The sequence below is a fragment of the Lolium rigidum genome, chromosome 2, assembly GCF_022539505.1.
Source record: "Lolium rigidum isolate FL_2022 chromosome 2, APGP_CSIRO_Lrig_0.1, whole genome shotgun sequence".
In the NCBI taxonomy this organism is placed as follows: Eukaryota; Viridiplantae; Streptophyta; class Magnoliopsida; order Poales; family Poaceae; genus Lolium; species Lolium rigidum.
Window position 1 is genome coordinate 267,808,350 of NC_061509.1, and position 15,030 is coordinate 267,823,379.

Below are 15,030 nucleotides of genomic sequence, written 5' to 3' on the forward strand. Positions count from 1 at the left end.
TTAGAAACAGTCGGTAATGGGGAGAAAGCAGGGACAACAATCACTGTTGGTAATGGGGAGAAAGCAAGATTCTGGAAAGACCAATGGCTGAACGAGCAAGCTTTAGGTCAGCTGGCTCCTGATGTGTTTGCTTTGGTTCGGGGAAAAGGATTAACTGTCAAGGAGGCGATGAGCAATAACAGGTGGATGAGGGGGTTGCAGCGCATATCTACTGAAGTGCAGCTTGATCAGTTTGTGGAGGTATGGACAAAAATTCAGCAGGTTCGGCTGTACCATGCTGAAGATTCGATCAAATGGAACCTCACGGTGGATGGTGTTTACTCTGCTGGCTCAGGTTATGAGGCGCAGTTTCATGGGCGTTGTTTGGAACTGAATTTGGAATATGTTTGGAAAATAAGGGCTGAAGCCTGAAGGGAAGGTGAAGTTCTGCTTATGGCTTATGCTGCAAAACAAGAATTGGACTGCAGACAGGCTTAGATCTAGAGGATGGCCTCATGATGATTGATGCAACCTTTGTGATCAAGAGCTGGAAACACCACCGCACCTCGCTCTGAGTTGTTCTTAGACGAAGGAAGTGTGGAGTAACTTTCAAAATTCTCATCCGAGAGTGGCTCAGGTGGCGAGCAGCTCATCTTCAATCTCAAGATGGTGGACAAAGGTGCGAAGAGGGAAGATGCATGAGCGAAGGAAAAAGGGAGATCACGTTGGCAGCCTATGTAGTCTGAAACATTTGGAAGGAAAGAGGGAGGCGTATTTTTCAGAGCGTCTCAATGTCCGCAGCGGTGCTTGCTAATCAGATTATTATTGAGATGAAGCTGAAGAATGATGTCAGGTGGGTGGGTGTTTTTAAGACAGTGCCCCTGTTGCTTCTTGAGCTAGGGTTCTTTTGTGTTGCTTGATACAAGTGTATCCACTGTGTAATATTTTGGGTTTTCCCCCCTTTCTGTAGTGAAAAAGCAGAGCTCCTGCTATTAGAGTAAAAAAAAATTAGAAACAGACAAACAAGTACTACCATAAGTTTGGCAAACGGAGGTTGTACTATCTAAATTTTAAATTCCTGTTTGGTTTTTTTGTATCTATAAATGGTTGAGCAAGCAGTCAGAATAGTTAATATAAAGTGAACCGGCTGAATGTGACTACGTTAGGATTGCGCTCTCGATCCAATCTTCACGAATTCAAGCCAAAAACGAGATGTGCCTCTTCTACTCTCGCAGGCACTTCTGCAAGCACATCAATTTAATGGATCCAGATTCACGCCATGGCGACGGAGCGAAGAAGCAGCAGCGGTGACGACGGGGACAGAGGCAACATCGCAGGTGAGTCGGGGTGAGTCGAGGCTCCCCATTGCGCTTCTTAGACATAAGCTCGACCCGTGCCCGAATAGCTTTTTTTTTATGGACGTGTCCGAATAGAATTAGTATTGGTTAGCTAGTCAGCTCCTACATATACTCGTGTATCCCTCATTATAATCGCATGAGATCAAAAAGCTCGACACGAGCCTTAGGATCCAAAACGATCAAATCGGTGTGGTGCTACATAATCCATCAATCAAGCTGCTTATTTCTGGCCTCTCTGCACGTGCCTGTCTAGCCAGATCACATTGAGCAAGCCTTGCATCGTGTTGCAACGGTCGACTGTCGACAATAAAGCACTCCGGCCCACAACTCGCCGGAAAGTACACGGCGGACAGCGGGGAGATGGCTGCTGACATCGGCGGCGACGATCCTTTCCGCCTCCTCCCCGACGACCTCCTCCGCCACGTGCTATCCTTTCTCCCCAACGACGACGCCCTGCAGACCTGCGTGCTCGACACCCGGTGGCGCGACCTCTGGAGGCGCGCGACCAGCCACTAGTAGAAAATCTCTCATCAGTACCGGTTCCAGAGGGGCATTCGTACCGGTTGAGCAACCGGTACAAATTATCCGGCACTAAAGGCCCCCCCCCCTTTCGTACCGGTTGCTTACGAACCGGTATAAAAGGTCCCTCCACGTGGGCCACCGGAGAGCTCGGGGCCAAGGAGCTTTGGTACCGGTTGGTAATACGAACCGGTACCAAAGGTTCCCACCGCGGCAGGGAAATTGCCCAAATCTCTGCCGCGGCAGAGAATTGGATTTTTAGGGTTTTTGGAGGGGTTTAGGGATATCGGTTTGTTTCATATCGCGTCGATGCACCAGAAACGCGTTTGGGTTTAGGTAGTAAATGAAGATCAAGATGATGCATAGCAAGTTGGTGCATATAATATAACACACATGTAATTGCATAAGATCGCAAATTAAGTAGCACTATGCATGAAGATCGATCTTCATGCATAGTGGTACTCTCGAGGCGTACTCTATATATGTCTATTACATGTAGCATAGTGGTACTCTTCGAGTCAACTATATATGTAACATGTACATCTTCATTCATAGTGGTACTGCGAATGGTGGTATGACGTCTCGAAGGAAAAATCCCGCCAATTCCTCGCCTATTGCTATGAAGCGGTCATCGATTGAGAGCTTGTTCCGCTTTCTTGCCAACTATAAAAGAATAAGATACAAATGAATACATGAAACAACTATTACCGAAACTCAGCACAACTTATGATAAGAAAACAAATTTGTGAAGATTGTTTTTGTACCTCTTTATTTCTTTCATTATTCGTTCTCTCGCGACAATTCTGCGGATGTACTCGTAAACGAAGAATCCACGAGAGATCGGTCCCTTGTGGTTGTTGCGGGCATTTCTTTACAAGAATATAATTCAATCAAACAATAGTCAAGTATGATAATTAAAGGTGTGTGGACCTAGGTAGTACTACTTACTTTCGCCTTCCATCGCAGCTTCGGTGTCCATTCACGGGACGTATCTTCCTTGATGAAAGTTTCCCATACGCTGCTCGACAAAAGAAAATGCATAAAAGAGTCATCAATTAGTTCATAGCAGGAAATTAACGAAACAAACCGATAAGAATTAAAATTACCTTCGAGCATTAAATAACAAGACAAGTATAGTTCCGATTTTTTGCTTAGTGAGTCATAGACTTCAACTTCTCCAATTTCCAAATTGATGACGAGAAGAATAAAGTGAAACCTACGCACGTTTCAATATGTAGTGTCATATATATAAGTCATTAGTTAAAATTTTGACATACGGTGAGCAAAATATAATGTGTTATAAGACGAGTAAGACTCACTCGAAGTTGTAAGGCCAAATTATTAGCTTTTTGTCACGTTGTCGCTTCAAAAACCTTAGCAAAGTCTCCGGTGTATCCTTGTTATAGAGAGGATCTTCTATGGTTTTAACATGCATTGTGTGCGGGTCAATGAACCCAATGTCTGTGATATCGTCCCTTTTGCATTCGAGCATCTTCGATCTGCATAATATAGCGCAGAAAAGATTATAATCTGCAGACAATGAACTAGCTGAGCTAAAGACTTCTCAAATTAAATAAATAAATCACTTACAGACAATAGCAACTGATGATTGATTTGTCGAGAGCCCGGAGATTGTATAACTGAAAGACTTCGGCGAAGTCAACGTTCACACAGTACTCCACAGAAGTAGTGCTCTTCCCTAACTCGCACCATGATAGTCTGGATCCCTTCCTTTGAGGCCTTAAGGTACCACGAATGCAAGTTACGCATACATGTTGGTACCTTCCTGAGATTCTCGACCAAATCTTTCCCTTGAACAAACTGATATGCTCGTTCAGCTAAGGCGTAATCGGTTCCGTCTTGTCGAGAACTTTGAACGGTCTTCCCGTCAAACACCTTGAGAGGGCGACCGATTGAACGGGTTGTTGTCCGAGCTGGTAGACACCTTGTGTATCCCTTTTATCTCCACGATACCCGATTGAACGGGTTTTGTCGCCTCGATCATCTTGTCATACGACCTTTCAATAGAACGCGCATAGTCGGATGGCGGCGATGGTACGAGGTCATATAGATTGTCAACGGTACGCACAACTTTCTCCCGATCTAGTGTCTTCTCGAAAGGTATCTCCGGCACTTTCGGTGCAAAAAATTTCTTCACCTCGGCCTGAACGGCCTCTGCGTTTTCCTGCGGAGTTTTTTCCCAAGGTAACTTCTCGGTAGGCGGCGGTTGTTTCTCCTTTCTAGCTTTCTTCCTAGGCGGCGTACCGTTCCGCTTAACGGACGCTGTCTTACGCGGAGGATCTCGAGATGGTGGACTCACGGCTGGGGTCCCTCTCGGGTAGGTGTGGACTTGGCTGCTCACCGGGACTGCCACCGGGAGGAGTCGATGGCATTTGCTGCTCATGTGTAGGAGTCGGTGGCCTTTGCAAAAGGACGACGTACTTCTTCGGCCATAGGGCGAAACCGTGCTTGACATCGGCCGGTGTCCTCTCATCTTCACCTCTAGGAATATCAAGCTCCACTTTTTCAAAACCCGAAACAACTTCATCCACCCCGACACGAACACAACCAGGTGGAATGGGCATATGATGGTGCATTGCTCCATCTTCACTTGGGTACACATAGCCGACCGCCACCTTAACGGACGCGGTCCCGATTAACATATGTAGCTCGCAATCTGTCTTCTCCGTGACATAATCCACGGGGTAGCTTCCTCCACATCCGTCAAGATGCGAGGAACCGACACTGCTTCTTCGCTGAGATGGGGCAGCATCGGCTTGTGGATCTCGTAGAAACGGCGGCTGATCGGGTGCCCTCCGATTTCTCTCAAGAGCCTCCACCCTAGATAACAACTCCGTTACAATGTCGGCGTCCTTCTTCTTCTTTCGCGAACGGCTTCTATAAGTGTCAGCGCTGTCCGGCCACGCTTCCTTCATGGTGAGACCTGGGCGAGCTCGTACCAGTCCAACATGTTCAGGGTTCCCCAGAGCGAGTGTCGGCTCGTCATTCTCTCGATCGGGAATGTACTCTCCCTTTCGACCTTTTCAATTGCATCTACAAGCTTCGGTACAATTGCCTCAATTTTTTCCTTCCATTTTCCCTTCGCAACGATCAACCCTGTCTTTGGGTCCAACCACTGCCCCATGAGCGAACAACCAGAACTTGGACCGTTCGGGCCGGTCCCATGTCCGTGGAGTGATTCCATGATCCATCGGTTTATTCTCAAACGCTGTCCACTTCGGAATGGCACTCTTGTAGCCACCGACCCCAAATGATGCGGAAGTTTCTTCTTTGCAGCATTTTCGGTATTTTTCTTCGATCGGGACACAAAAGTAGACGATTTCTTATACTCCTTAAATGCGGCCCGATGATCTTTTATCTTCACTAGATTATCATCGAATACTGGATCTTCATTCTTATATTTGTCCCATAAATTTTTCTTGAAGCTCTGGAATTGTATGGCCATCTTCTTCCATGTCCATTCCTTGACTTTATTCTTCTGGCGTTCCGTCATGTCTTCCGGTAGGCTGAACTTTGTCAGTAGCGTGTCCCAAAGAAATTTTTTCATCTTGTCGTTGACATAACTAGCACCACTCTCCGGGTTCTTCGGCTTATGCCACTCTTGAATGCTGATCGGTACATGGTCCCTAACAATAACTCCGGATTGACTTGTAAATTTGCGGCAAAACTCCTTGGGCTCCACTGGTTCACCATTATCCTTGAATGCTGTGAGGGCTAACCTGCCCTCGCCTTTTAGCACCCGCGTCGGGCCTCGTTTTGATCTAACAGACTTGCTCGATGATCCAGAAGGCTAAAACAAAAAATTATTCGTTAATAAGTGCAATACAAATAAATGAATGCATCTAGGGATGAACATATAGACTAATTGATACATAGATATACACCTCGCCGGAGTTTGTGATGGACACTTCGTTGTCTCTTCTAATTTGTTCGGACTCAAGTCCCTCGCCGAAATCATTCGGAAAGTCTTGGAAATCGTTGTCATCTCCATCGTCGGGTTCCGGACCACGGGCACTCTCATAGATCAATTGCTGCACCGCTTCTTCCCCCTCCCCATCTCGGACGAAGGTGCCGTCCTCCATACCTCAATGTCACTGCAAAATTAAGAAAGCAATTGTATTTCATTCATCATGTAATGATCATGTAACAGATTAGAAGAGTGTGCAAGGGTTTCATACATAGCAAAATTAAGTGGGGTGTTCGAATATAGCAAGAAATAGTGGAACACCCTCACATAGCATTTAGTTCTTGTTGCAATTTTAATTTGGCCGAACTAGAGATGATGTCAATGATGCATGGCATGACGATATTTGAAATCCTCATGTTTTTCCGATGCAATAAGATATAAAGTTTGTGCAAAGTGTAGTTTTAAATACTTTGAAAAGTATCCAGATTTCAAATTTTTAGAAACAACAAAAAGAAATAAAAAAGGGTTTTGGTTTAAGCCGATGCGTGAGGGGGCAGGGTTGCATCCAGGCATCCGGAGCAAGCGCGCGCGAACCAGACCTGAACCGCGTATCACTCTACTCCAAAATAATGACACGCCGCTGCGGTCATCGCTGGACGAGCGAGCGATGCATGGTCCATAATAGTAGTATGAGACAAGGAGACCGCGCGCAACATGTGGCCAATTAAGGCCTGCGCCATTGCACTTGATTCAGTCGACATACTCCCGCGCGCTTCACACTTCACCCATCGTTCTCAGGAGGCCAATCAACCGGCGAGATGTTGCGAGCGATGCACATCGTCCTAAGGGGAAAGAGCCGCGCTGGGCCGGCCATGCCGCGCGGCTTCGCCGGCAGCCGTGGCTACTCCACGGCCCTGAACTCCCAGCGGCTGGCCGGGAAGGTGGCCGTGATCACCGGTGGAGCCAGCGGCATCGGCAAGGCCACGGCCGAGGAGTTCGTCAAAAACGGCGCCAAGGTCGTCCTCGCCGACATCCAGGACGACCTTGGTCACGCCCTGGCGGCCAAGCTCGGCGCCGACTCGGCATCCTACACCCGCTGCGACGTCACCGACGAGGCGCAGGTCGCCGCGGCCGTGGACCTCGCCGTGTCCCGCCACGGCAACCTGGACATCATGTTCAACAACGCCGGCATCCTGGGCTCCCTGGCGCGGCCCCCGCTCGCCTCCCTCGACCTCGCCGACTTCGACGCCGTCATGGCCATGATGCCGGCGCCGCCACCGCGCTCTCCGCGCCGCCCTTCTCCATCGCCAACCCTCTGCGTCATTACGTCGAACAGGTGGTGGGCGGCCGCGGTTGAGGGCGTCGCCGCACGCGGCACTGCACGCAGCCGTGTGCGCTCCTCCGTTGGTGCGGCGTAGCGGCGGTGGCGAGGTGGAGGAGGCCGCGCTGCGGCGTAGGCGGCGGCGGCGGCCGTTGTGGCAACGGCGCCGGAGAAGGGAGGAGCGAGGCGACGGGGCCGGGCGGCGCACATACCTGCAGAGGCGCGCGCGGAGAGGTGCGGGCGGCGGCCGACGGCGAGGCTGCGTCGGCGACGGCGAGGCTGCGACGGCGACGGCGATCGAGGAGCGTGCGTCGATGACGGCGACGGCGAGGAGCGGCGCGGCGCGGTCGTCTCTGTGCGTGTGAGGGGATTTGGGGAAAAAATTCCGCGCGGCTAAGTCTAATACAGGGAGAAGACCCTTTCGTACCGGTTGGTACCACCAACCGTACGAAGACCTTTACGTACCGGTTGGTGATACCAACCGGTACCAAAGGTATTTTTTTTGTTTTCTTTTCTTTTGTTGTTTTCTTTTCTGTTTCTTTTTCTTTTCTGTTTCTTTTTCTTTTCTATTTCTTTTTCTTTTCTGTTTATTTTTCTTTTCTGTTTCTTTTTCTTTTCTGTTTATTTTTCTTTTCTGTTTCTTTTTATTTTCTATCTCTTATTTTCTATTTCTCCTTTTTTTCTTTTGTTTTCTATTTCTTTTTATATTTCTTATTTTCTATTTCTTTTTCTATTTCTTATTTGCTGTTTCTTTTTCTTTTCTTTTTCTTTTTTCCTTTATGTTCATTTTTTTCTATTTCTTATTTTTTTGTTTTCTATTTCTTTTTCTTTTTCCGTTTGTTTTCTTTTCTATTTCTTTTCTATAACCTTTTTTATATTTCTTTTCTACTTCTTTTCTATATATTTTCTAATTATTTTTATATTTCTTTTCTATATATTTTCTTTTTATATTCTTTACTCCCGCCACGACGCCGTCCGCGCGGGAAGTTTCCCGCCACGTACGATGTCGCGCGGGAAACTTTCCCGCCACGACGCCGCGCGTGGGAGGAAAAAGGCGGGAAAGAAAGGGCGGGAATAAAATTTTATTACGATTGAACTCGAATTAAAAGTACATAGCTTAAGCGAAAATTAAAGATACATGGCCAAATTCTCATCGTTGGAGTCATTCGGTCATACTCGTGCCTAGCCACTGTAGTAGTCGCCACTTGTAGTCGTCGTAGTCGCCGTCATCATCGTCGGCCGGCATCGGGGTCGCGGTACTCGAACGTCGGCGGGTGAGCACGCGTGGGCTGGGACCCGAGGGTAGCGCAGGCGGGGGCCACGGTAGGCCATGACGCCTGGAGAGTCCGGCCGCGCCACCACGGCCGACGGCCGGCCTCGTTGAGGTTCGAAGGAGGCGGGCCGCCCTCCTCGTGCACAGAAAGCGCCCTCTCACGCCGATTGATGAAGAAGCTTTCCCAAGTCGGGTTGTAGTCGGGATGCCAGCGGGGATTCCTCCGCTGCTCGGCGTGAGCTCGAAGTAGTAGTGGTTCGTGATGGCCATCTCGCGCGCCACACCTAGAGGGACCGGAGGGACCGGTACGCCTCCGACAGCTTAGCAACCAGCCGGTCGGGACGCGGTAGCCGGCGGGCAGGGGTAGTTCGAGGCGCAAAGCGCCTCCGCCTCCCGGGGGTTAGAGATGCGATGGAAGCCATGGGAGAGAATGATGAGGTTTGCGAGATATGAGTCTAGATGTGATATGTAAATGGTGGCCAAGCCTACATATATATAGTGAAAAAATGGCGGGAAGACAAAGGCGGGAACCGGTGGAAAGCGTGGGAAGAAAATAGGCGGGAAGACGAGAGGCAAACCTTTAGTACCGGTTGGTGGGTGCAACCGGTACTAAAGCTGTCGGCAGGGATAAGGACGCCCTGCTCGATGAGATAAAGTATGTAGCGCACGACGCGCCTGTCGGTGGGATAAGGACGCGTGGGTAACCTTTAGTACCGGTTGGTGGGTGCAACCGGTACTAAAGCTGTCGGCGAGGATAAGGACGCCCTGCTCGATGAGATAAAGTATGTAGCGCACGACGCTCCGTCGGTGGGATAAGGACGCGTGGGTAACCTTTAGTACCGGTTCGTGTCTACAACCGGTACTAAAGCTGTCGGCAGGATAAGGACGCTCCGCCTATAAAGGAGCATCGATACACCATGGGAAGCAGCTCAACAAGCCAACATGGATGGAGAGTTTCATCACCATGGATGGAGGAAAGGGTTGGGAAATCTCCCGTGGCGGAACTTGTCGAAGATGCCCTTGGTGCACACGCCCTATGGCATCTTCGGAAGTTCCGCCTCGGAAAAATTTCCGCAAGCCCGTGAAAGACTCCATCTCCTCTAACAAATGTTGGGGAAAGGGTTGGGAAATCTCCCGTGGCGGAACTTGTCGAAGATGCCCTTGGTGCACACGCCATATGGCATCTTCGGAAGTTCCGCCTCGGAATTTTTTTCCTGCAAGCCCGTGGAAGACTCCATCTCCTCTAACAATGTTGCGGAAAGGGTTGGGAAATCTCCCGTGGCGGAACTTCTCGAATATGCCCTTGGTGCACATGCCCTATATATGGCATATTCGGAAGTTCCGCCTCGGAAAAATTTCCCCGCAAGCCCGTGACTTAACTAGTAAAACAAGCCAACCATCTCCATTGTTAATATCTTACATACGAGTAACATCATTACACAAAAGTGATTTCCATATTGAGATACACAAGTTATGATCCCTATATGTAGCTAGCTAGTCTTCCGAGTTTTCTTCGCCCGTTTCCCTTTCTTCTTCTGCGACGCAACCATGGACAATCTTCATTGTTTAAGATGATGCTTGGGTCAATTTTTACCTTGAAGGGTGGAATATCGTCAAACTTATTATAATCTTCCGACATGTCCGTCTTGTCCTCTACTCCCACGATGTTTCTTTTTCTCGAAAGAACTATGTGCCGCTTTGGCTCATCGTATGATGTGTCCTCTTGCCTTTCTTTTCTTTTTTTCGGTTTGCTAGACATATCCTTCACATAAAAAACCCGAGCCACTTCACTGGCTAGGACGAATGGTTCGGTGTCGTACCCTAGATTCTTGAAATCCACTCGTAGTCATTCCGCATCGCGGGTCTACCTGTACCCCGTCTTTCGGGTTGAACCATTTACACCGGAACAAAGGGACCTTGAAATTAGGTCCATAGTCAAGTTCCCATATCTCCTCTATGTACCCATAATATGTGACCTTGTTCCCATTGCCATATTCGCATCAAAGCGGACACCATCGTTTTGGTTGGTGCTCTTTTTGTCTTGGGCGAAAGTGTAAAATGTGTTCCCATTAATCTCGTACCCTTGAAAAGTCGATATAGTAGAAGATGGTTGCTTGGCCAACAAGTACAGCTTGCTCGTCATCGGTGACATTCATGAGACGTGTTTGCAACCAACCGCCGAAAGTCTTCATGTGTTCTCCATCAATCCAATCTTCACGTTGCTCCGGGTATTTAGAGCGTAAGATCTCCTTGTGTTCCTCTTTGTACGGAGCCACCAAGATGGAATTAAGTAGAACCGTGTAGTGTGCTTGAGTGAAAGAATGTCCGTCCATACACGTTGCTGATTTCTTTCCTAGCGTGCCTTTTCCACGCAGTCTCCCCTCATAGCGCGATTCGAGAACACCGATCGGCTTAAGGTCGAGAATAAAGTCAACACAAAACTCAATGACCTCCTCTCGTTCCATAGCCCTTGGAGATGCTTCCTTCCGGCCTAGCACGGTTATGAACGTACTTCTTTAAGACTCCCATGAATCTCTCAAAGGGGAACATGTTGTGTAGAAATACGGGACCGAGAACGCCAATCTCTTCGACCAGGTGAACTAGGAGATGTGTCATAATATTGAAGAAGGATGGTGGGAACACCAACTCGAAGCTGACTAGACATTGGACCACATCCTTCCGTAAATTTTGTAGAGTAAGTGGATTGATCACCTTCCGAGAAATTGCATTGAGGAACGCACATAGCTTCACAATGGGTACTCGAACATTTTCCGGCGAAGCCCCCTCAATGCAACCGGAAGTAATTGTGTCATAATCACGTGGCAGTCATGAGACTTTAGGTTTTGAAACTTTTCTCCGACATGTTTATTATTCCCTTTATATTCGACGAGAAGCCGGACGGGACCTTGATGCTACTCGGGACTTCAAAAAGATCTCCTTCTCCTCTTTGGTAAGAGCATAGTCGGCGGGACCTTGATACTTCTCTCGGATTCAGGTTGTTTCCTTCGTGGATACTTTCTTTGGTCCTGCCGTGCATCCGGTGTATCTTTTGTCTTTCCATACACGCCCAAGAAGTTTAGCAGAGTTCACGCAAAGATTTTTCGTCACGTGCATCACGTCGATTGCGAGTGAACCTCTAAGAATTTCCGTAGGGTAGCTCCCAAAATATCGACTTCTTCTTCCACATGGGTACGTGTCCGTCAACATCATGCGGAACAGATTGTCCGCCGGGACCCTTTCCAAAGATCACTTTTAAATCCTTGACCATATCATATATAACTTCCCCATTAGGGCGGGTAGGCTTCGTTCGGTTATCCGCCTCACCTCCGAAATGCTTTCCTCTCTTTCTTACGTGATGTTGTTTTGGAAGAAATCGACGATGCCCCAGGTACACATTCTTGTTTCCCAAATAATTACTATCGGTCTCACCTAAACGAGTGTGTGCATGCATTGTATCCCTTGTTTGACTGCCACGAAATGTTACCAAGAGCGAGGCCAATCATTGATGGTTACAAATAACAACGCTCGTAGGTTAAATTCCTTTTGTTCGTGCTCATCCCACACAGGTACACCTTCGTCACGCCACAACTCTAAAAGTTCTTCAACCAATGGCCTCGGGTACACATCAATGTCGTTGCCGGGTTGCTTCGGGCCCCGGATGAGCACTCGGCATCATAATAAACTTCCGCTTCATGCACAACCAAGGAGGAAGGTTATAGATACATAGAGTCACCGGCCGAGTGCTATGACTGGAGCTCTGCTCCCGAAAGGATTAAAGCCATCTCGTACTTAGACCAAATCTTAAGTTCCTTGCGTCATCTGAAAATGACTTGAACTCTCTCGTCGATTTTTCTCCACTGCGACCCGTCGGCGGGGTGTCTCAGCATCACATCTTTCTTACGGTCCTCTTTGTGCCATCGCAACAACTTGGCATGCTCTTTGTTCCGGAACAAACGTTTCAACCGTGGTATTATAGGAGCATACCACATCACCTTCGCAGGAACCCTCTTCTCGGGGGTGGACTCACCCTCAACATCGCCGGGGTCATCTCGCCTGATCTTATACCTCAATGCACTACATACCGGGCATGCATTCAAATTCTCGTACTCCCCGCGGTAGAGGATACGGTCATTGATGCATGCATGTATCTTCTCGCACCTCTAATCCTAGAGGGCGGACAACCTTCTTTGCTTCGTACGTGCTAGAGGGCAACACGTTCTCCCCTGGAAGCATCTTCTTTATTATTTTCAGCAACTTTTCAAATCCCTTGTCGAAGTACCATTCTCTCGCCTTCCACCGCAGCAATTCCAGCGTGGTACCCAGCCTTTTCCGACCATTTTCGCAATTTGGGTACAACAGCTTGTTGTGATCCTCTAACATTTTCTCCAACTTCAACCTCTCCTTTTCATTTCCGCAGTTCATCTTCGCATCAAGAATGGCCCGACCCAAATCGTCATCCGGGTCATCAAAAATCGGCTCATCGAAAATGAGCTCTTCTTCAGCTTCGTCTTCCCCCATTCTACCACCGTCTTCAGTGAATAAGGGATAGTTGTCACTATCCTCTTCTTCTTCGTTGTCTTCCAATATAACCCCTCTTTCTCCGTGCTTGGTCCAACAATTATAGCTGGGCATGAAACCATTCTCCAGCAGGTGGACGTGAAGGATCTTCGAGGTAGAGTAATCCTTCATATTCTTACAGGAACTACATGGACAATACATGAAACCATTCGACCCCCTGTTTGCCTCAGCCACGTTGAGAAAATAATGCATGCCAGTAATGAACTCGGGATGGCACCGGTCACCGTACATCCATTGTCGACTCATCTGCATTTTATATGTATATCAAAAATCATTAAGTACATAACATCATGGATATATGAGTGACCAACTTAATTAATATTCAAGTTCATCACATAAAACTAATTGTTTTTTATAAAAGAAGAGGGGCTCACCGAGGTGGTACCGTGCCGGCTAGGGGACGACGCTGGCGATCGACAGCGGTAAGGACGGGGATGATACTAATTAAAACCTACAAAACATACCATAATTTCAGCTCAAATTGCATATAAAAAAAAAGAAATCACTAACTTAGGCATTTAATCGAATACCTTGCTTGCGCTACAAAAATAGTACGAGTTAAAACTACCAAAGAACTGAGCTAAATTAGGAACGCCGGAAGGAAGGATGATATTGCTAACCCTTGGATAGATGTATGCCGTTAATCTTGTTAAAATGGTGGAGAAAAATAAAGATTATTGGAGTGTGAGAGGTGGACAATATTTGGAAATGTGAGAGGAGAAGTGAGAATGAGATATGCAGGGAGCTGGGCGCTGCCGCGCGATCAATATAGGCAGAGACCCTTTAGTACCGGTTCCTTACACGAACCGGTACTAAAGGTGCAACCCTGGCCCCACCACCGCCTGGAAATCGGGCCCAAACCCTTTAATACCGGTTCCTGTTACGAACCGGTATTAAAGGTCCATAACGAACCGGTATTGATGTCCCACGCACGGAACCGGTATTAATGCCCCCTTTAGTACCGGTTCGTAAGGGAACCGGTACTAAAGGCTTAGATGGATGAGAGGTTTTCTACTAGTGAGCCTGGACTTCACCTTCTACGACGGCAGGTCAGACATCGAGAAGTCCAGGCGTTTCAAGCAGATTGTGAAGCTGATAATCTGCCTCCGCGGAAACTCGCCCCTCGTGAAGTGCGAGATGGGCTCCTTCGGTCACGAGGAAGACGCCGAGCCGTTGTTGGCCGAGTACGCCCTAACGTGCCAGGTCGAGGAGCTCATAGTCATATCAAGTAATCACCCAAATCCAACACGCTACGATGCCCCGTTCATCTCCCGGCACCTGAAGATCCTAGAATTTTGCAATGTTTACCTCCAGGGCTGCTCGCTGGATTTCTCGAGCTGTCCGGTGTTGGAGGATCTGGCGCTGGAGCACTGCTGCATTCATGCACCCAGCATAGTGTCCAAATCGTTAAAACGTCTGTGGATCACCGGTGTCTGTACTTTCCCTCTCCAGTTCCGCATCAGCATTGTTGCCCCAGATCTTATCTCGCTGCAGCTTGATCGTTTCAGTGGCCTGACCCCTTCCCTTGGGCACATGCCATTTCTAGTGTCGGCCTATGTTGGGCTTCTCTATGGATGCCAAGATTTCTGTACAAGGAAGGAGCAGAGCTGTCGCGATCATGAATGTGGTTGTCATGCTTATCCTGCGGACCAGGGCCTGCTACTAAATAGATTGACCAATGTTGCTAGTTTGGAATTGATAGCTATGAGTAAAATGGTAAGCGCCCAGTTTACTTTTTTTTATTCTTATTGATAATTAATTGCCACCCACAGTTTCACTTTCTGTTGTTTTCGATTGTCCAAGTCTGAAAGTTTCTTATTGTTTTTATCCAGTTTATCTACAGGTGGGACTTAGAACGATGCCCCATATTTGGAAACTTAAAGACCCTGTTACTCAATGATTGGTTTACTCCCATTGACCTCGTTTGCATCCTCCGGAACTCTCCAATTCTTGAGATGCTCACTCTTCAGCTTGATAAGACTAAGGTATAGTCCTTAGATGTAAAGATGTTGATGTACTACCTATGGCATTACCGTGTATTTCTATTGGCCGTACTAAATTAATGCTTCATATG

General features: G+C 47.9%; 1 protein-coding gene across 1 annotated transcript; it reads left to right on the plus strand.

Moving 5' to 3' along the window:
• Positions 1–6,614: 6,614 nt before the first annotated feature.
• LOC124690899 (momilactone A synthase-like) lies at positions 6,615–7,202 on the plus strand. Its single transcript, XM_047224225.1, has one exon. It carries the CDS (start codon positions 6,615–6,617, stop codon positions 7,200–7,202), a length of 588 nt encoding a protein of 195 aa, XP_047080181.1.
• The last annotated feature ends 7,828 nt before the right edge of the window (positions 7,203–15,030 follow it).

Coding starts and splice junctions, on each gene's coding strand:
- LOC124690899 (XM_047224225.1), top strand. CDS start 6,615: ATGCACATCGTCCTAAGGGGAAAGAGCCGCGCTGGGCCGGCCATGCCG.